General features: G+C 37.9%; 1 protein-coding gene across 1 annotated transcript in view; it reads right to left on the minus strand.

The window, feature by feature from the left end:
* Window positions 1-196: 196 nt before the first annotated feature.
* Window positions 197-21653, minus strand: part of LOC101735808 (SH3 domain-binding protein 5 homolog) — a 28564-nt gene continuing 7107 nt past the window's right edge. Inside the window, exons 3-6 of the mRNA XM_004930435.5 lie at window positions 17565-17742; window positions 9519-9637; window positions 8778-8861; window positions 197-8683 (exon numbers count right to left, since the gene is read on the minus strand). Coding sequence (XP_004930492.1) covers window positions 7784-8683; window positions 8778-8861; window positions 9519-9637; window positions 17565-17742 — 1281 coding nt within the window. The 3' untranslated portion in view covers window positions 197-7783. The remainder of the gene's footprint in view (window positions 8684-8777; window positions 8862-9518; window positions 9638-17564; window positions 17743-21653) is intronic.

A 21653-nucleotide genomic window follows, 5' to 3' on the forward strand; every position in this document is an offset into this window, starting at 1 on the left:
TAAATTTAGAACCGATACGTAAGTATCATAAGGTAGCGTCAGAACACTACTTCGACAAAGCGGCGCGACACGATAACCCTCTTAACGTGGCCATGTCCGACACAGGCAACGGGGCAATGCAAAGCCGCCATCGTCCGAAACATGTCTTGTTGGACTTGGAACGTATTATTAGGAATATTTCAATAAAACAATAAAATTTTAAACATCAATTTATTGAATATTATTACATTCCGTGTACAGTGCGTCTATTACATGAAGTCTCACTTCTCAATGATTCGGATTTGATTCAACGAAGGACATTTTCTTGAGATTGGGAGCTGATTTTATTGAAATAAACAAATTATGTGACGCAATGATTCTTATTGGACATATCGGATGTTTTTTTAATTTTCATCTCTCGGAACTGTATTTATTTCAATTAATTTATTTCACTGGTCTGGTAACTGACGGTCTAGTGTAAAACGTCATATTACGTTTGGAGAGTTTTATAATTCAAATACAGTATACTTGAAACAGTTATCGCTCAGTGAACAATATCCAAATGTGTCCGTCCGGTTGTAACGACAGTGGCGTAGTCTGTTGTTATAAATAGTACAGTCAAACCTGGGTAAGTGAGAACTGGATAAGTGAGAAAACTCTATAAGTGAGAGTAATAGCCAGGACCCGTCATTTTAAGCTCCCAAAACCTCTATTAGCGAGAAACAGAAACCTCTGTAAGAGAGAGTTGTTTTTCCCTCATGGACCTCCGTAAGTGAGACTGCTACTTATCTATACCTCTATAAGCGACAATCGAGCTTTATTTATTTATTATATTTACGAGGAACAAATGACAAAAAAAATTACAAATTTAACATCTGCTATTTTATGACTCATTCTTAACTTTCGTGGAACTTCTTACTATTGTTTTTGTATTGTTTTCTCGTCAATATTGAACCTATTCTATTTCGTGGAACTAAATAACATTGTTATTTTATCGCATTCTTTTCGAATGGACACGTGTGTCTGTGTACCGTCCTATTTCTCGGACTTACTCAGTTTATCGTTAGTCAATTGCGAAGGAAAGTTCTGTTCTGCATCATGTCAAAACGGAGAATTAAAGTACTGTCATTAAGTGATAAACTTAAAATAGTGAATGCGTTTGAATCCGGAAAATCGCTAAATGAAATTCAGAGGGTGCATTAGCGAGAAACTAGGGTTAGTGAGAAACCTCTATAAGCGAGAATGAGATTGTGCTCCCTTGAACTCTCGCTTATCCAGGTTTGACTGTATATCTTTTAAACACATGTATATACGTGGCGACGCGGTGGTCACTGTCAGCCCAACTTCACATTTAAATGACTATGTAGTTGGAAGTTCACGCCACATTAATAGAATGCGATATTTGAGTTTCACAAGAGCGTATAGTTTAGTCAAAGGATTTAAGACCTTTGTGTTTGGTGCGAGTTTCTTAACGCTCTCGATAGCGTAAAAGTTAACTCAAAATTGTATGCAGTTTGAACGTATGCCGGTAGGGGCGCTGTTCCAAACTGCATACAAATTCGAGTTACTGTTGTTACTTTTACGCTATAGAGAACATTAAAAAAACTCTCACTAAGCACACTGGAGTCGCAGTGAATGTGTTTGTCAATTGTTAATAATGCCAAACTTTATTAATTTCTTTTAAGTTTTATTTAATAAATAATTTATAATCATAATGTTGCTAAATGTTTATTCAATAACACTGATAAGAAAGAAGTGGTGCGAAAAAGAATACATCTAACATATGCGTGTAAGTGTATTTTATGACGTCATCTCGCCGCACAGCCACTTGTAACGCCAAGCTAAGTGCGACTCTGATGAAACGTTTCGCGTACGAGTGACAGAGATGACAATTATCTGATGTATGTCTCTCTCTTTCTCTCTAGCTCTATGGTGCGGTAAATCACCAGTCATACACAAGAGACATCAGATTATTAAATTGTATAACACATTCATTAAAATTTAAAGTAATTCGTAATACATATCTAGTGTGCCTTGGGTTAGTAAAGCTTTTGTGATATATGAATTCGGAATTAATGTTCAGGGTAAAATTACTTTACATGCGTTAGTCAATGGATTACGTGGCCACATTTAAGCGCTAATACATTCACGCTAACAATATCAACAATCGATTATTACGATATACGTTTTATTAACGATTAGTAGGAAAAGCTCCTGATGTTTTGAGGTCAATCGTGTCACACAAACGACCTCAAAGTCTGAGTATCTCATGTTACGGGAGCCAGAAACTTACACATATACACGAGACAAACGTACACGATGAGCTCGTGAAACTTAACTCAAATTTGTATGGAGTTAGAAACAGCGCCCCTAGCGGCAAACGAAGGGAAGCTGTTCCAACTCCATACAAATTCGAATTAACTTTTATTCGATCGCGAAGTTAAAAAACTCGAACAAAGTACACGAATGCAAAGTACCCTAATCAAAGATGCGGTGGACAGGCGAGACTTGAATTCGAACGCATGCAGTCCGGCTCCCTACTATACAATATCGGTATGTTTCCCACACACCCTAAATATATACACTTATCAAAATTAAACGTGTCGTAAAATCATTTTATCCCCTTTTGCAAGTGAAATATTCGATGTTTCATCTAAAACTACTTAAATTAATGAGTATATCAATCTACCCTCATCTTGTTAATAAATCGTTTAGCTGAAACTGGGTCAGTTATTTATGTTTTTGTGACAATTTGAAAACATTCAGTGCTATCAAAGAATAATTGTAAAGTTAAAACACGATTAGCTCGTCCTTTGGAATTAATCTTTGAAATTTGACAGAAAAATGTTGCGAGCTATAAAAATACAATTTGATGGTTTTGTACCCACTACAATTGTTTGTGTAGTCACGGTGCAAAGCTGCGACATTAGAGTTATCGCAAACTTGATTTTTATTATTTTATTGCTTAGATGAGTGGACGAGCTCACGGCCCACCCTATGTAAAGTGGTTACTGGCGCCCATAGACATCTACAACGCAAATGCCGCCACCCACCTTGAGATATGAGTTCTAAGCTCTCAGTATAGTTACAACGGCTGCCTCACCCTTCAAACCGAAACGCATTACCGCTTCACGGCAGAAATAGGCAGGGTGGTGGTACCTACCCGTGCGTACTCGCAAGAAGTCCTACCACGTATGATTTTAATTACACGAAATAATCCCATCAGTTTGAAATAACCATCACGCGTCCTCTACAGTACGTCATTGGTTAATATTATGTTACCATAGACACTTATTTTTACGTCCATTATAATAATTCCCGTCTAGTCTCTAACTTAAGACGTCCAACTGAAAATCGCTACAAGAACCCGTTTAATTATCTTGTGTATATTTTTATTAACAAATTGCCACAAAACCGCGGAAAATATTAACTTAACCTATAAACGACTTAAGTACCAACCGTAGCAGTCTTCTCGTTACTGACTTTGTGATTTAACGATACAACGAAGGCACTGTGAATAAATCACTCGCTGATTTACAACAAAACATTTGGGATTGAAAATATAATAATTGAGATATCATATAACTTAACCTAATCTATAACTATGAACGACACAGCCTAGCTTGACTGAAGGGTAAAGATATGGAGCACCATCTTGTATATCGGATAATTTGAAAAGTGTCCACATGTAAATAGCAAGTTAGTGTTGGGAGACTCACCGAAATAGCGCTAGTGTAGGAAGTGGAAATGTTATGAGTATAGCAGTTTTAAACAAATTGTGGTAGTTTTAAAAATCACTAGTGGCCCCGCAGTCGAAATTCGACTATAATTAATTAAAATTATAAGTTTAAACATTATTTATGGTTCTATTGTCAAACACTATTGTCAAAACTGCACTATAGATCAATAATATTAAAGACAAACAATATTAATAGATCAATAATATTAAAGACAAACAATATTAATCTATTTTAAATTCGACCACAGACTTTAAACAATAACAGAAGTTTCCCAATTGACAACAAAGAGTATATTTTTATGTATGTGTTGTGTCAAATACATGGTAGAGTGTGTTATGTTTTCTTTATTGATTTAAATTATCTTTTATGCATTATTTAAAAAAAATATTAGCATTGTGCACTACTTCTCTATATTCTTTATAAGTGTGAGAAATTTCATAATTCTCCGTCCGCGCAATTTTCGTAAAAAGGGGTACAAAGTTTTTGCTTGACGTATTAATATATAGATTCCACTAGCTACTGTGACGCCATCTCAGTTGACTCTCTTTCCGCGAACACTTTTAAATACACTGAGACGGTGCTTCTAACTTCTATCTTTCGATTTTTCGATTCGATTCGGTTCGATTTATCGACTTTGAACAATATTAGCTGAGCCACCTCCTTTTTCCTTTTTCTTTTATTTATATTTTATTTAGTGTGAAGGCAATTAATAATTTTTTTTTTTTTTTTGGGGGCTCAAGAGCGCACTTCAAACAAATTAAAATCTAAGCAATTCTACTAAGCTGTGTCAAAAAAACTAGATCCTATTCTATAGAGCACATTAATGTTCACTCACAGATATTTCTAGATTCTATTTAACTATGTATTGAGAATTCGATCATCTGAATAAGACAACAGTCATAAATCGAAAATACTATCATATGTACCGTAAATAATATTTATATATAGAACTCAAATGAAACAAAACTTACTAACTCACAACAACTAGACAACCATAGGTTCTGATATTCACAAACATTAAACAAGTACCAAATGTAAATGTGTAATGTGTTCTGTACTAAAACATCACATATAGCCTACAACTGACAAATCAAATCAGTGTCTTATCGTACAGTTTTAAGGTACGTTCTGCGCTGGCAAGCCGTGAGTGCAAATGATTTGCAGACAAAAACATTTAATTGTAAATTGTGATTTCTAATCGATCCGTCATCTGCGGTAAGTGACCTGACAACCATTTTGTGAACATCCGGGTCGCCATTGCAATACACTTCACATATACTACATATTATTATGAATTTCATTAATCTTATTTCACACAGATTCCTTCTACAATTTGAAGATATAAAAAAATCTTAAAACTACTTATATTTATGCTGTCGATGCATGCAGATGAGTTTACGTGACGGAAAGTTCTCACCGTCGCCCATGGTCAACAGCAATGCCAGGGGCGCAGCCGAGCCGCTACGACTTTATTTTTCAAACAACGCAATTACTCCATCTTAACATTATAAACTATTTGTGAATTAAGCTCGGTGGATTGATATGGCTCGTGAGGGCGCTATGGACCGCCCAGTGATATTTAAACATAATAGTGACCGTCACGCTACAGCATAGGTAGGAACAAGACCGGCAGAGGACTAGGTGACCACTCTCAAGCCGAAATAATACCTATATTCGAGCTAACATGAGTAAAAATACCGAGGAGTGCAAGGCTATCTGGTTTAAGCCACATTTATTTTCCTAATTAAAGGTGCGTTTTATTTGGTACTAACTGACCCGGCAGACTTCGTAGTGCCTCAATCGACATATAAAAGACCTAAACTTTTGTATAAAATAAACTTAAAACAAACAAAAGGAATCCGTCCAAAACAAAATGGTTATTTTTATTTAATTTACGAGCATTTTCATGTCTATCTACCTTTTAATGCTTCTCTGGACTTCCACAAATTATAATTCAAGACCAAAATTAGCCAAATCGGTCCAGCCGTTCTCGAGTTTTAGCGAGACTATATTCAAATTCTAACCTTTAAATGGCTAAGAGTTGCAAAAGGATCGCTTAAACCAAATATTCTTTCACCCCTGCACATAATGTCAACCGTCAATAATAATGTCAATGTCAATGTAATGTCAATAATGTCAATGTCAACCATCATAATGCACTAGCAACTTAATATTTTGCGAGCCAGCAATGTAATGCTCACAAAACCGTAGAGTCAGATACAGTAAACGTAATACACGGGAGATGTCGTGCAGTCTGTATAATATCACCGTGATCCCGAATTCGAGATAAACAAACAAAACAGACAAACGATCTTGTCAATATATAAATAATTTTAAATAGACATGCTTTAACAAAAACCGACTTCAAATAGAAAAAAAATATATATTCAAAAACAAATGAATATACTCTAAAAACAATAATCATCGAAATCGGTTGGCGTGATATTGAGTTATTGAGATATTCATCTATTTGTCGCGCACGTACTTAATGCAAATTTAAGACTTATATGGTTTTCTCATGAATACCATTATCAGAACTGGACTAAATTGAAATGGGACCACAAGGGTAGCGTCAGCTTTCTAATAAAAAAAAAATCATCAAAATCCATTCACCCAGTCAAAAGTGATGAGATAACAAACATAAAAAAGAAGCATACAGTCGAATTGAGAACGTCCTCCTTTTTTGAAGTCGGTTAAAATCTAACGCAATTCCTTGATTATGGTAGTTTTCCAATGACAGCACAAGAACGCATAATGTGGCATAATGCTCAACGTTGAATGTTCCAACTACAGCAACTCGAAGCACAGTCGAGCACTCTCAAAAGTAGGTACTGCTCTCGCGTGATACTCGCAATCGATAACGACTCAGTGACAGAAAATTGACAAGTGTTTTTTCTTTAAGTTGTCATTGATCGAAATTTTGTTTATATTATCGTTAGTAATATTACTTAGTGTTGAAAAAAATTGTAAGGCTTTCGTTTCGTCGTAGTTTCTTAGAAATAATTAATGTTAATTAAAACTGTGCTAACTTAGCGCACTCTGCTGGTGCATTTGAAAACTAATCCACGTTCCAATTAAGCTTCAGCATAATTCGGCATTGTGCGCCACTGAGTCGCATTATGCTCTGTAATTGGAAAACTACCTATATCTCCAATGGAACATGAGCAACTATCTACATTCGTTAATAGACAATTACAATTTAACATTTTATTGTAAAAATAATCCGGTAAAAACTTCACAACACAAAATTTAATGCGAAACAATTTGACTAATTGTTTAAAAACAAACAAAAAAATTAACAAACTCTACACAACAACACGCGCCAAATTAATTTGAAATTCAAAAGTTCCTACCTGCCTACGGACTACAAGTGATAAAGTTTTCCAAATCATTAAATTATTGGCAAGCCCTCTGCGCTGCTCCGAGTCCTGCTGAAGTCACAACCCTATCGATTGACCGTCAAATACGAAACGTGAATAGAAATAGGTTAAATCAAGGGATGTAAAAGGCTATTTGGTGACATATATCTTTGCAATTAAAGGTGTGTTGAATTTGTCATTAGCATCAACAGTTCGAGAATTTTTTCTAATGATATTTTTTCAAATTTTTATTTATTGCATAAATGGGTGGTGAGCTCACTGCCTACCAGGTGCTATGTGGTTACCGGAGCCCATAGACATATATAACGTAAATAAGCCACTCACCTTGAGATAAGAGTTTAAGGTCTCAGTATGGTTACAACGGCTGCCCCACCCTTCAAACCGAAACGCATGACTGCTTCACGGCAGAAATAGGCGGGGCGGTGGTATCTACCCGCGCGGACTCACAAGAGGCCCTACCACCAGTAATTACGCAAATTATAATTTTGTGAGTTTCATTTTTATTACACGATGTTACATTAGAAAAATTGGTACCCGCCTGCGGGATTAGAACACCGGTGCATCGCTACACACGAATGCATCGGACGTCTTATCCCTTAGGCCACACGACGACTTATCAAACGGCTCTGGTAAATTTCCAAAATGTTGTTTAACCCAAATAGCCTTTAACTCCTCGACGTGAATTTAACTGTCGTCGCTGTCCGAGACGGTGGAGCTGGTCATGCGGATGACCGGGTTCTGGGCGGAGTCGTTGGAGTCGCACTCCACCATCAGTATATCGTCTGGACTCTCGTTGCGATCCGAATTGCTCTCCGTGTACGTGCCGGTGGGCGACTTATCCTCTATCACGGCTTTTAGATACGATTCGCGGTCCAAGATGTTCGTATCCCGCGCGAGAGCCAACACGTCCAGCGACATCATGCTCTTTGACTTCTCGGTCTTGCTGATGGGCGGGTTCGTGTGCTCGTAGACCGCCTCCCGACTCGCCGATTTGACCCTGTCGAGATTCGTGTCCGGTTTCCAGGAGTCGCTGGGCGGGTGAGCGTTTTTAGCCACGTTCGTGCTGGTCGAGGGCGCTGATAAGTTTTGAGGGGTACTGGCGGTGAATTTAGATCTCTTTTGTTGATTGTTCTCTTTCATCATCAGGAGTTGGTCCAGTTTATTTATGGTCTCGTTTAGCTCCAAGGCCCACGCGTCATCTGTCTCCACAGCCTTGTCGATTGGCTTCAATGCTAGCTCGCGGACCCTCAAACGCAGCTCTTGGAGGCTAGAATCTTCATCTTCTAACTTGATTTCGTCGTGTATTGGATCCCGTTCGGCTCCCACTCCGGGCTCCCGAGGTCCCACAGGTATGCTGTCCTTCCCCGGTGGATACTCGCCGCGGCGTCTGTGGATCTCTTCAGAGATTTCCTCTAGAGCCTTCAACGACTTCGAGTACCGAAATTTCGCGTCCGCTATTAGCCGCTGAAGCTTCTCGATTTTCTCGTTTTGCGTCTGCAGCTGTTCGTCGCACAACTTCTTCTCTTCAAAGTAATGACGCGACTTGATTATGTTCCGTTTTAGATTCTCCTCCAACTGCGTTACCTGGACACCAAACGATTAGTTTTTAGATTTAGTTTGATACGAGCACGGAACATTATATTGTAGCCACTATAACCAGAGTCAAATTGGTTTATACCTTCTTCTCGGCTGCGATGTAAGCGGCCGCCTTCTTTTGGTGTTCGCGGCCGCTTTCCGCTTTTCGTTTCTCGGCATCCATAACCTGAACATTACATGATTTTAGTTTGACGTCTCATCATAACACTAGTACCCTGATACCTTTATTGCTAAAATGTGTGGACGAACTCACGGCCCGCCTGGTATTAGCTGGCCCATAGACATCTACAAGGTAAATGCCGTCATGCATCTTGAGACATAAGTTCCAACTCTTAGTTTTTCAGTATATCGGCTGCACCCTTCAAACCGAAACGCATTGCTGCTTCAAACCAGAATCAGGCAGGGTGGTGGTACACATATCCGTGCGAATTCACAAGATGTCCTACCACCAATAATATTATTATAATAAAACCTTTTTTGCGTTTCACTAATCTTTCTTTTTTATTGCTTAGATGGGTGGACGAGCTCACAGCCCATCTGGTGTTAAGTGGTTACTGGAGCCCATAGGCATCTATAACATAAATGCGCCACACACCTTGAGATATAAGTTCTAAGGTCTCAAGTATACGGCTGTCCCACCCTTCAAATCGAAACGCATTACTGCTTCATGGCAGAAATAGGCGGGTGGTGGTACGTACCCGTGCGGACTCACAAAACGTACCACCACCAGTTAAATATTATTATAATCAAATATTTTCAAACGTTCTACTATCGCACTGTTCGTTTAGTGACATATCATTAAGATCACGCGATGTCGTTATACCTTGATGATGGCATGATTGAGGACCTCTTGCCAGTTACTGTCGAACTGCCACTCGTCTTGTTTGCTCACGAACCTTTGTTCGGCCAGTGTCACGGTCTCCTTAGCCGCCGCGTGGAGTTCTGTTGATAAAATTAATAAGAGCGAATATTAACACATTGTTTCTGCAAATGTCTACCTGATGGTGAAATGTTCCGGCGCTTATGGACGTCATCAATAACAGAGGCAAGTCCACCGCTGTGTGCTCTCCGGACGCCTCATTCGAAGAAAGACATGTCATAGTGTCATATGATACTGTGGCGGGAACATCCTTTAAAACACGGGCACTGGTATTTTCACATAACATTCTCTAAGCTTAATGCTTGTGTTATGGGTGCCAGATTACGGATATACTACTTAAATTACTTTTTGTTGTAAATATATAATAAAATATAATAATATAATAAATAGAAAACACCCAGATGCAGTACAAATTACTGTGTTCATCACACAAATAGTTATCCTGTGCGGGGATCGAACCCGCCACTTCGAACAGGATAGTATGTGCCAATAAAAATGTCTGTAACGAGCCTGTGGAAGAACGCAGTGGCTCTAGGTATTACGGATGAACACTCCTCACTCCTCATGGAACATACGGTACAAGCTGGTGGTAGGATTGTGAGTCCGCACGGGTAGGTACCACCGCCCGCCTATTTTTACCGCGAATCAGTAATCCGTTTCGATTTGAAGGGCGGATCTCATGTTTCAGGATGGGTGGCGGCATTTACATTTACGATATCTATGGGCTCCGGTAACCACTTAGCCCCAAATGCGGCGTGAGGTCGTCCAAATATCCAAGCAATAAAAAAATAAAGAAAAAACATATATATGTAAATTTTTCACAGAACAAACAATATAAAACAATTAACATTAAAACGCTCTAGATAAATATACCTAATGTAAATATTTTAGTATTTCGATTACCCGTTAAACAAAGCAACATACAAGGTGAACTGATAAGCTTTCCGCGTTCGGTACAAAAACTTTATCTAATCAAAATATATATAACACATGTTTGTCTGTTTACATTATCATCGTTCGATGTTTGCACTTGCGTTTATAGTAATAACTGCGGGATGTACGCTGGTATGTACAAGTGTACGATAAAAGTCTTAAATTATTATAAATAATAACTTCAAACTTTTCGTAAATTAATACAAATTTCAGTTAACTTTTACGCGATCGAGAAGTTAAAAAACTCACACTAAGCACACTGGTGAAGTTAAGTGTTTAATTTAGACCACAAATACTATATAATATGGTTACGCCGGTAAGAGTAACGCCATCTATCGCCGAATATCAAAAGATCTCGTAGCACCTAGAACGCTCGAGACGTACAACGCCATCTATTGTCAGATAGCGGAAACACAGTGCTAGAATTGTGTGAAATATTCTCGATAATTCTAGGGATGTGGTATCGGCTATAAAAGCGTTGCAGGGATGACACGCAGTTAGTCAGTAACCGGAACTACGCGAAGCGATGCAACGAACGGATCATCTGAAGCGAAGCCGAAGAATCGAATTGAGGGTTTTAAAGTGATTGTTGAGTGTTTTAAATGTTCTAAGTGCAAACACAGTGTTAACTTGTACTTTGGTGGAATATTTTTATTTATCCCCAACCCCAGCTCGTAACAATATTAAAGCCACCACTCGTTTTGAAGTCGCCGTGGCTTGAAGGATAATACGCCTGGTACGAGTACAGAGCGAGCTTCAAATCTCGTTAAAGTCAATATGCGTACTTAACGCATGCTCTTAAACGGCTTCCACGACGAAGGAATAACATCGTATAAGAAAAATCAAGCCCGCAAATATTATAGTTTGCGTAATAACTTGTGAACCCGAATGATGGGCATTGGTCATGTGATATCCATGGGCTCTGGAAACCCTTAACACCAGGCGAGTTGTCAGCTAATTCACTGGTCTTCTACACCTTCTTTACCTATGCAGTAAAACAAAACCAACTACAACATAAAATCGGCGTATCTATCATATTGCAAGCGACGCTACCCGGCACTTTTTTTTTCCCTACCTATGCTGATAGCCTTGAGAGGCTATTTCAGCTTCACCCTAACGTGTGTAGGTGAGCTCACGGGGCTCAAACCGGAGTGTTGCTAACACTGACCCTAGCAAGAGTAGCGCTTCGCAGAATCTACCACCGGATCGGAAACGCGACCCACTGAGAAGATCCGGCGAGAAACTCAGTGGGCTAGTACCCGGCACGCTTTGCTTATTAAGATCGATAGCACGCAAAAATTGGTCTCACAACACTACCTATGACAAATAAAATAAGTCCTGATAACATTTAAATGCAATAAATAGCACGAGCTGCATGTCTGCCGGTGTAACAAAACAACCCAATAAAACATAGCTATATGTTGAAGATGCCGTGAAGCAGTAATGCGTTTCGGTTTGAAGGATGGAGTAGCCGTTGAATAAGACCTTAGAACTTATATCTCAAGATGGGTGGCGCATTTACGTTGTAGATGTCTATGGGCTCCAGTAACCACTTAACAAGGTGGGCTGTGAGTTCCTCCACCTATATAAGCAATAACAAAAAAAAACGAACTTCAATTAAATTTATCCCATACAAATAGCCGAAGATTTTTTTTTGTCATGATATTTCTTCCAAATTTTAAACTTTAAATGACTCTCGTGTAAAGTTGCAAAAATGTCTCTGAAACCAAATAACCTTATGCCATATAGCCCAACCCCTCGATGTGATTATTCGACCAAATACAGATCACAACGTACACGCCAGCGTGTCTTTTATTACTGCCCCATCATTGAAAACGCAAACACGGGACCGCTTCGCGACAACATTAAACAGGATATTTCCTTAATTTCATCAAATCACTGCGAGGTCACGGCCGATTCAAATCCGTTACCATTCGATATCACTGAATACTGTACGTAAAACTGATCGCCATTCATTCATTTATAGCTATCTTTAGTATCGATACATACTACATGACCTTGACAACGTATCGTGAACCATAAAATATTAACAGAATAAATATGTACTATGATGTTTGTAGCGTGATATCATCACGTTGGTTAATCGCTAAAGTTCACCGTTGACACGCATTAGCAAATTAAAACAAATTGAGCTATTAAATTACATGTAGGCGGAATGAATGCGAGTTGTGTTGCTGAAATATAAAATCGAAAAAAAAAAATGAAAAAAAAAACTAACTATCGTTGTTTATGTTTGTTTCTTCGTGTTGCCTTATCTTTTCGCTTCGTTTATCTATAATAATATTAATAATAATAAAATCACACATGCCTTTCACACAGATTTCGATTATTACAGGTAGATAAAAAAATAAAACAAAAAAAGAGGCAAAAAGATGCTGTCCAAAGTGGATGCACCAAACTGGGGCCGATTTTCAGTCACCCCTTCGGTTTATTTGATTGAGAGCTAAATATTTCTTCTCAATATTTTACCGAAACCGGTTGGCGTGATATTGAGTCATTGAGTTGTTCATCTATTTGTCGCGCACGTACATAATGCAAATTTAAGACTTATATGGTTTTCTCATGCATACCATTATCAGAACTGGACTAAATTGTAATGGGACCACATGGGGAGCGTCTGCTTTTTAATAAAAAAAGAATCGTCAAAACAGATTCACCCAGTCAAAAGTTATGAGGTAACAAACATAAAAAAAAAATATACAGTCGAATTGAGAGCCTCCTGCTTTTTTGAAGTCGGTTAAATAAAAAAAACAAGCGCACGTGAATTTCAACATTTATAATGTAGTTTTAGATATCGCAGAGCCATATCGAGAAACGTATAATGAAGGATTCTGTTACACATATACGTGCGAAGAATCTTTCCACACAGATCACTAATTGCGCGCACCAGTTAAATAAAAGTATAAAAATATACGAGCATTTTCTCCTAAACTTCTAAATATTTACTTTTGGCAGAACCCTTCTAGTATCCGTGTAGCTTTCTTAATTATCTATGATCTTCGTATTCACAAGTACCTACCGTCGTAGTTGCCTATCGATAATGTATTACATATTAACGTGTGTTGAAGGACGAACCTTGACCGCTCCGCCGCGCCGCGTCCGTAACGCAGGAAGTCTCTGTCCACTGATACAACGCTAATGGAATTATTCACAGTACGCTTCCGCAGACACGATATTAATATATAAAATACCTTTTAACGTAATTAATCTGAAACGGACAGTAATAACGAAAATGTAGTATTAAAAACAGACTATGTTTTTTTATGTTTCCTTACGGTACGTTAATGGCGGTACATTTTTTTTTTTTTTATTGTCCTTGTAGGCAGACGAGCCTACGGCCCACCTGATGGTGAGTGGTTACCGTTGCCCATGGACTTCAGCAATGCTAGGGGCAAAGCCAAGCCGCTGCTTACCGCTTAATACTCTCCACAAGCCTCGTTTAAAGAAGGACATGTCATAGCGCTCGGGAAACACCATGGAGGGGAGCTCATTCCATAGCCGGATGGCACGTGGCAAAAAAGACCTCTAGAAACGCACTGTCGATGACCGCAATGGCTCCAGGTAGTATGGATGAACTCTACTCCGGTGGCGGGCGGTGCGATAGTGAAAACGAGATGCCGGTATCATCTCGAACAATTCCTCAGAGCACTCATATTGTGAGTCCACCCAATGCCACGAAGCAGCAATTAGTATGGTATTTTTTGGACGAGTATACGGCCCACATTACAAAAGAAACTGTTGCTGCCAAACTATTACTTGTTATTAAAACCTCCTTTTGTAACTCGTTTGTTTTTTTATTTATCTCTACCTATGCCGATAGCTTTGAGAGGCTATTTCAGCTTCTCCTTGACGTGACGAGCTCACGGGGCTCAAACAGAGTGTTGCAAACACTGGCCCTAGCAAGAGCAGTGCTTCGCAGAATCTATCACCGGATCGGAAACGCGACCTATTGCGCGTTAGAAACTCAGTGGGCTGTGTCTATGGGTAACGCCATGTGGAAGAACACAGCAGTTCCAAGTACTAGGGGTGAACTCTGTTCCGGCGACATTTGGTTCGATGCTAAAAACGAAATAACGGAAGCACCTCGAATATTTCCTCACGGACCACCTCGACAGAGCAGAATTTCTCAGGTTGGGGCGGCGGTTTTAAATTTATGATATTCATGGGTTTCGATAATCACTTAACACCAGTCGCGCCGTGACCTCGTACACTCACCTAGTGTAGTAATAAAAAACGAGGTGTAAATTACTAAATGACTATTATATACATATATAAAATGACAATTATATACAATAGGTACTCTGGGAATACGTTTGTGTAAATAATTAGAAGTATACAAACCAAATATGTAATTATTTCGTCAAACATTTTATTTAAATACATTCCATTACTCATTGTTTGTGCCTCAGTTTTTTTTTTTGGTAAACGACAAAAATGTAATTGAAGAATTATAATTTTTTCGTTTCGATTTTAATAAATACTTTAAGCCTTGAAGCGTATTTCTTAAAGTTTAAGGTGTACGCTTGATTTAAAAGAAACGGTAAGTGTACTTTACTTTTTATAACTAAAATTTAAATTTAATTTAAATTTTTTTTTAAATATATTTTATAAACTGCTAGAGCACATTTTTATAAGTCGTTAAAAGTATAAAACGAATTTTCTTAATTTTTTTTGTTGAGCCACTTCGATTCTTAATATGCGATATGGTCGATACGGTATAATCGAATTAATATAACCCGTGATACTGTGGCGGGTAGCCATCATACAACGCAAGATATTTGACGGATGCCTGAATCTCGCTTACGACATTATAAGATCGCATATATACAAGTTCCGAACAATAACATTTGGACCGTCGGTCTACTGAGCAATGTCGCAGCTCGGTGGAAGATCTTCCCTTTGTCGTTTAAGCTTTCCAAAATACTAACTCTTCAGTTTACGAGTGGGCTCGCAACCGTCGCCTATGACCTTTAAACTTGTTTTTTTTCAATATTTCCAAACATAATTCTTTGCTTTTCAAATACTTTTCTAAAATAGATTCCAACGTAATTTTTCCGTTTGTGAAGTTTCCAACGTACTGAGCGCTTCCGTTGAAACATTCTGTTTTGAGATTAAAACGTATAAAATGATTGTTATAATTTTTTATATCAATAACGTTATTTATATATAGAATATCTTCCGCCGAGCTGGGGTCAATGTTCGGGAGACCTCCAGTGTCAATATTGTACGGAAAAGTTCCGAACAGTAAGGTAAAGGTAAGGTAAGGTAAGGTTCCGAAAGGTAAATGCAAACTTCCATTGAAAATGACGAAACCACGAATTAGTTTTTTGTGAAATATCACCAATTCTTTCCTTGATTCTTATATTTTGTTTCTTATAATACATTAATTTAAATATATTATTTGTATCGGGTTTATTTAGTTAGTAAGTTTGTTCTCAACAATGAAGACAGAGTTAGATAATAGATTCCACACAAGATAACACGAAACAAATATGATTTCAAAATGAATAATTCCATATGTTTTTAGCAAAGCACGCAATTTAACACAATTCAAGATACTGACGCTTCCTAAAACCATGGAGGTTAAAAAAAAGTTTGATAATTTTTGTTTATTTCACTTTAAATTAGTAGAAGTGATCTAAAATAATTCATTTTGACTTCAGCGGCGTTTTTTTGCAATAGAAACGAATCTCAAATGTGTTCTTTAGAGATAACCTCTATTACGTACCTACTGCTATACGTAACATAACAATCTGCATTAGCTTTGTAATGACAGCTGACTATTCACTGTCTGTAATCAAAATTTACTTACCAGACCCAGAACTTACGCTTCAAGATAAGTGGCAGCATTTTAGTTTTGTTGATGTCTACGGGCACCGGTAACCAATAAACAGAGTGCTTAGTGCGAGTTTTTTAAAGTTCTCGATAGCGTAAAAGTTAACTAAAATTTGTATGCAGTTGAAACAGCGCCTCTAGCGGCCAGCGTAGGTAAACGTTCCAACTCAATACAAATTTGAGTTAACTTTTACGCTATCGAGAGCGTTAAAAAACTCATACTAAGCACACTGATTCGTACATAATAAGTTACCTACCGTTGAGAAATTCGAAATAACAAATTTTGGAAAGGGATTTTTTTCTTACTGCCAATGTTCGCCCAGCGTTGTTCGAAATTAGGCCATAATCTACTGCTTTGTTTTGCGCTATAATAATAATAATTATAATATTACTAATATAATATTATAAAGAGGAAAGATTTGTTTGTTTGTTTGTTTCGAATAGGCTCCGAAACTACTGGACCGATTTGAAAAATTATTTTTCCATTAGAAGCCGACATTGTCTCTGATGAACATAGGCTACTTTTTTTAAATTTCTTTTTATTTTATTTTTTTGGATTCATGTGTGTTTTAATGTTTCGGAAGCGAAGCGAGGGCGGATCGCTAGTAATATTATAAAGAGGAAAGATTTGTTTATTTGTTTGTATTGAATAGGCTCCGAAACTACTGAACCGATTTGAAAAATTCTTTCACTGTTTGAAAGCTACACTATTCCCGAGTGACATAGGCTTATAATCTTTTTTGAAAAAAATTTGGGATCCTTCTAAAACTTCAATAATGTAATCCAAGGTGTAAAAAAATTACCTAAAATATTCTTTACATCGCGTGCCCCGCTAAAACGATTGACGATAGAATAAAATGATACACTACGACTTTGTAGAACACATTAATATTTACACGAAGTATCGCGACAGTATATATCTAATTGTTGTAGTTATGCCGCAATAGGTGTTCTTTTATTTTAAAAAATAAAAGTTAAATATCGTTGAATTTTTGTTAAAGACCCGAGCGCAGCCGGAACGTGCCGCTTGTAATAATAATAAAATAACGAATCTTTGCTCGATGTGGGAATAGACCACTACTGCACTAGGTACCGTGTCAGTCTATCGAGAACATAAAAAAACTCGCACTAAGCACACTTGTCGGCCGTGAGTTCGATGGTTCACCTGAGAAATAAAAAATTTGGAGTGATTGTACTGACCACTAGCTCTTTGAAATTGGACTGCTGCTTTTTGACACTCGGAGCGTGCTGCCACCGCCTGTCCCAGGGCATCGTAGTACGGCCTCGACTTGTCCACGCAGGTGCCGAGTCTCCTCGTGAGGGCCTGAAGGCGGCGGGACGTCTCGTTCAGCAGTAGATGAAATGTCTTCATCGACTCCTAATTTTAAAAAAAACCGGTAAATTCATTTAGTAAGCAATCTCGTCGGCACGTTCATTCTTTCTGTGCTAATTTCTAGCAATTTTTCAGAAATTTCTAAGGTTTTTGAAAAAAAAGGAAAATGTACAAAAATCAATGCTAAAATGGTCATTTATAAATGTTATTAACTTATAAAAAACGTTTAGATAGGCCCGCTAAGTCGCTAAGACACGTCCGTACAGGCCGATACTTAATACCTATAATCAAACTACACAATAATCGGTATTTTGATGCCCCGCGCTTTATACGCATTAATAGAGAGTCGATCTATCGACGGTTCGCGCTCTAAGGCTTAAGTTCTTAAACTAATCCTATCCTAAGCATTTCCCAACATGTGTCATTCTTGAAATGAGTATTCCGAATTGTTTTTTGAGTAAAATTGTTACTTCGCTTGACATATTGATGAACAAAATATCTAACACAGGGTTTTCCGAGCGCTATGACATGTCCTTCTTCAAACGAGGCATGCGAAGAGTACTTTATGGTAGGCAGCGGCTTGGCTCTGCCCCTGGCATTGCTGACGTCCATGAGCGACGGTGACCACTTACCATCAGGTGGGCCGTATGCTCGTCTGCCCACAAAGGCAATAAAAAAAAAACCAAATACCGCGTATATTTGTTGGCAATTTTATTTTGAACTTACGTAGTGTTAAATTAATCGATAGCTTAATGAGATATTTTACGCTGTTGTGTCTGACGGTTGCGACACAGTTTCTCGAAACATTAATCGACACGAAAAATCACAAGCGCCGATCTAAATCAGTGACATACGCAACGAATATATCCTCTTACGATAATTAAAAAGTTCAAAGTTCAAAATGGTCGTTCGCCTTGATAGCCGTTCAATTTGTTTCAATAAACAAACAGCGCGACGGTCTTTGTTGTTAAACTGGGGCTACTGCAATTGACCTAATCTATCGGAGACGAGGAGCGCGCTGTAACCTCACACCGCGCTTTAGACCCCTCCGAATGCACACGAGAACGATTTATATTCAGCGCGGTGATATTAGAGGAAATGCCTCATAAATAATTATGGATATGCAGTGTGTATGTGAACTGCTCACACTAAGGCAGATCGGTTAACGGTACCCAACCTTTTGTGGGTGGCGCGTTTACGTTGTAGATGTCTATGGGCTATAGTAACCACTTTTTTTTTATTGCCCTTGTAGGCAGACGAGCATACGATCCACCCGATCCACCTGATGGTGAGTGGTTACCGTCGCCCATGGACTTCAGCAATGCTAGCGGCAGAGCCAAGCTGCTACCTAACACCAGGTTGGCTGTGAGATCGTCCACCCATCTAAGCAATAAAAAATAAAAAGAAAATCAGTTTGGATATCGTTTTACTACAAGCGTATAATATAAATATATGCTGATACAAATTACTCAGATACAAATAATTATGTTGTTTCTACTTCTATGTTAACAATAAATAAATAAAAAATAAAAATAGCATGTCAACGTTAATTTTAAGAAACTACTGTTAGCTTCCTATTATGGCAGGACATGCTTCATGGCCATACTGCTTATTTCTGCAGCGAAAGACCTATTCCTTCTTAATTGAAAGCCAGAAAACCAGTTCTACCATCTTGTACTTGTCTCAAAGTGGAAATATTGGCCCGATATGATACACAGACCAATAAAAATGGTGATCTAAAAAAGAATTCGCAGAAACGTAATTTTCATAAACCGTTATAATAATAAAATCAATAATTAATTTCGTTTTTAAGCTATCTAATTGCAACTATGACATATCCTTCTTTAAAGGAGGCTTGTGGAGAGTATTAAGCGGTAGGCAGCGGCTTGGCTCTGCCCCTGGCATTGCTGGAGTCCATGGGCGACGGTAACCACTCACCATCAGGTGGGCCGTATGCTCGTCTGCCTACAAGGGCAATAAAAAAAAACTAAGAGTATGATTAAAAATTTAATTATATTTAAGACCGAGCAAAAAAACTATAGAAATTATATACGAAACAGTGACGGATAGGACCAGCCAAAGCGTTTTAGTAAAGTAGGTACTCCTAATAACGTATTTTCTAAGGTTTCTCAAACGACAAAAGGCCAGTCAACGAGTTACACGAAGAAGCCTTTCTTAATACGGTACTAGGTACCTACAGTTGAGCCGTGAACATGTGGAACACACATAACTGGAATGCCTTTCATCTTGTTTGTTACGCAACCGGTATAACTCAGCAGTTCACAGACTATTGTTCGCTTTGTGTCAGTCAAGCCTCCGTGTTTTTCTTTACTGGTAAATGTAATATTGTATGGCCACAAATAACGTCTGTATTCATGATGAATGACAAATGAGAGCAGAGTTTTTCGGAGTTTGCGATGACTTATGATAAAAGATTGTTTATTGTTATTGTTGTTGATTGTTATTATCGTACCGCGGGTGACGCTGCGGGGCGAAGCTAGTCTAAAAGTAAGCCTAGGTTACTCTTTATATCATCAGCTACCTATCAGTGAAAGTTTCGTCAAAATCGGTCCCGCCGTTCCAGAGATTAGCTGGAACAAACAGACAGACAGACAAAAAATGTAAAAAACCTTATTTTGGTGTATGTACCGTACATATATTCATATACATGTAGTAAAAAGCGGTTACAGTCAAAATCTGTTATAACGACATCGAAGGGACTGCTCATATTCAGTCGTAAAAACCGATAGTCGTAACAACCGGTGATGTTTAATGTGTATCGTGCAAGTACAAATAAATCGATAGGGAATTATTGGTAAAATATATTTACATAATACGCGATTTTTCTTCATTATTAATTTGTTTTCTTTTTCTTTGCGACATTTTGAAAGTTTCACGAATAACTCTACAAAGTTTTGGTGCGTCTTGTGTATAGATAAGTACAAACTAACTGAAGAGATATGAAGAAGCGGGCTTTGACTCTACTGCATGCATGTGTTTTGTTTCTAAGAATTAGAAAAGACCCTACACTAAACTAAGTAAACGGTTTTGACTGTATTTCAATATTACAAACAGACACTCCAATTTTATTTATATGTATAGATGTGTATTTGAACCTTAGAATCGCGGATGGATCGTATTATAGATGTTAATATACCTGAGTATCGATTCGAATTTGTCTTATATTTCAACTAGCGACCCGCCCTCGCTTCGCTTCGGAAACTAATTTATTATTGATTTCTCCACTATGTAATGGATGTTATTATACATATAAACCTTCCTCTTCAATCACTCTATCTTTTCAAAAAAACCGCATAAAAATCCGTTGCGTAGTTTTAAAGATTTAAGCATACATAGGGACAGACAGATAAAGGGACAGAGAAAGCGACTTTGTTTTATACTATGTAGTGATTACTGGATTTTTTTAGCTGTTCAGATAATGAGGAATAACAATACATTACGTTTCGCCACGCGCCCCTCTCAATTTAAATGTGGCCTCCATTTATATGACCTTTGCAAAACGGTAGACAAATAATTTACGTAAAAATTTAAGAATAAATAGGGAAATCAGTAAAGAGTAACAATGATAACGAAATAAGATAAAACATTTATCGAAATAGATAAGTCCGGGAAGAATTGTTATCTGAAACGTTTCAGACGAATTACGACAGATAAATAAGACTATTGCCCTATAATAATAGTTAGACATTTTATCAGTGGTATATAGTTCATATTGATAATATGGAATCCGTGGTTTTAGACTGCCACAGAACGTAGGTATATCGGATCTTATTGTCAGTAATGCTCAGAATCGACGCTAACATTATCCCTTTGCACTCGACAGGTGAGTATCGCTCTCCGCATGATTTAATTACAAACGACAAAAAAAACGATACGAACCGACATCAAGAACACAAACAAGAATTGACATCTTCATCATTAAATAAACTAACACT

The sequence above is a fragment of the Bombyx mori genome, chromosome 10, assembly GCF_030269925.1.
Source record: "Bombyx mori chromosome 10, ASM3026992v2".
NCBI classification, from domain to species: domain Eukaryota; kingdom Metazoa; phylum Arthropoda; class Insecta; order Lepidoptera; family Bombycidae; genus Bombyx; species Bombyx mori.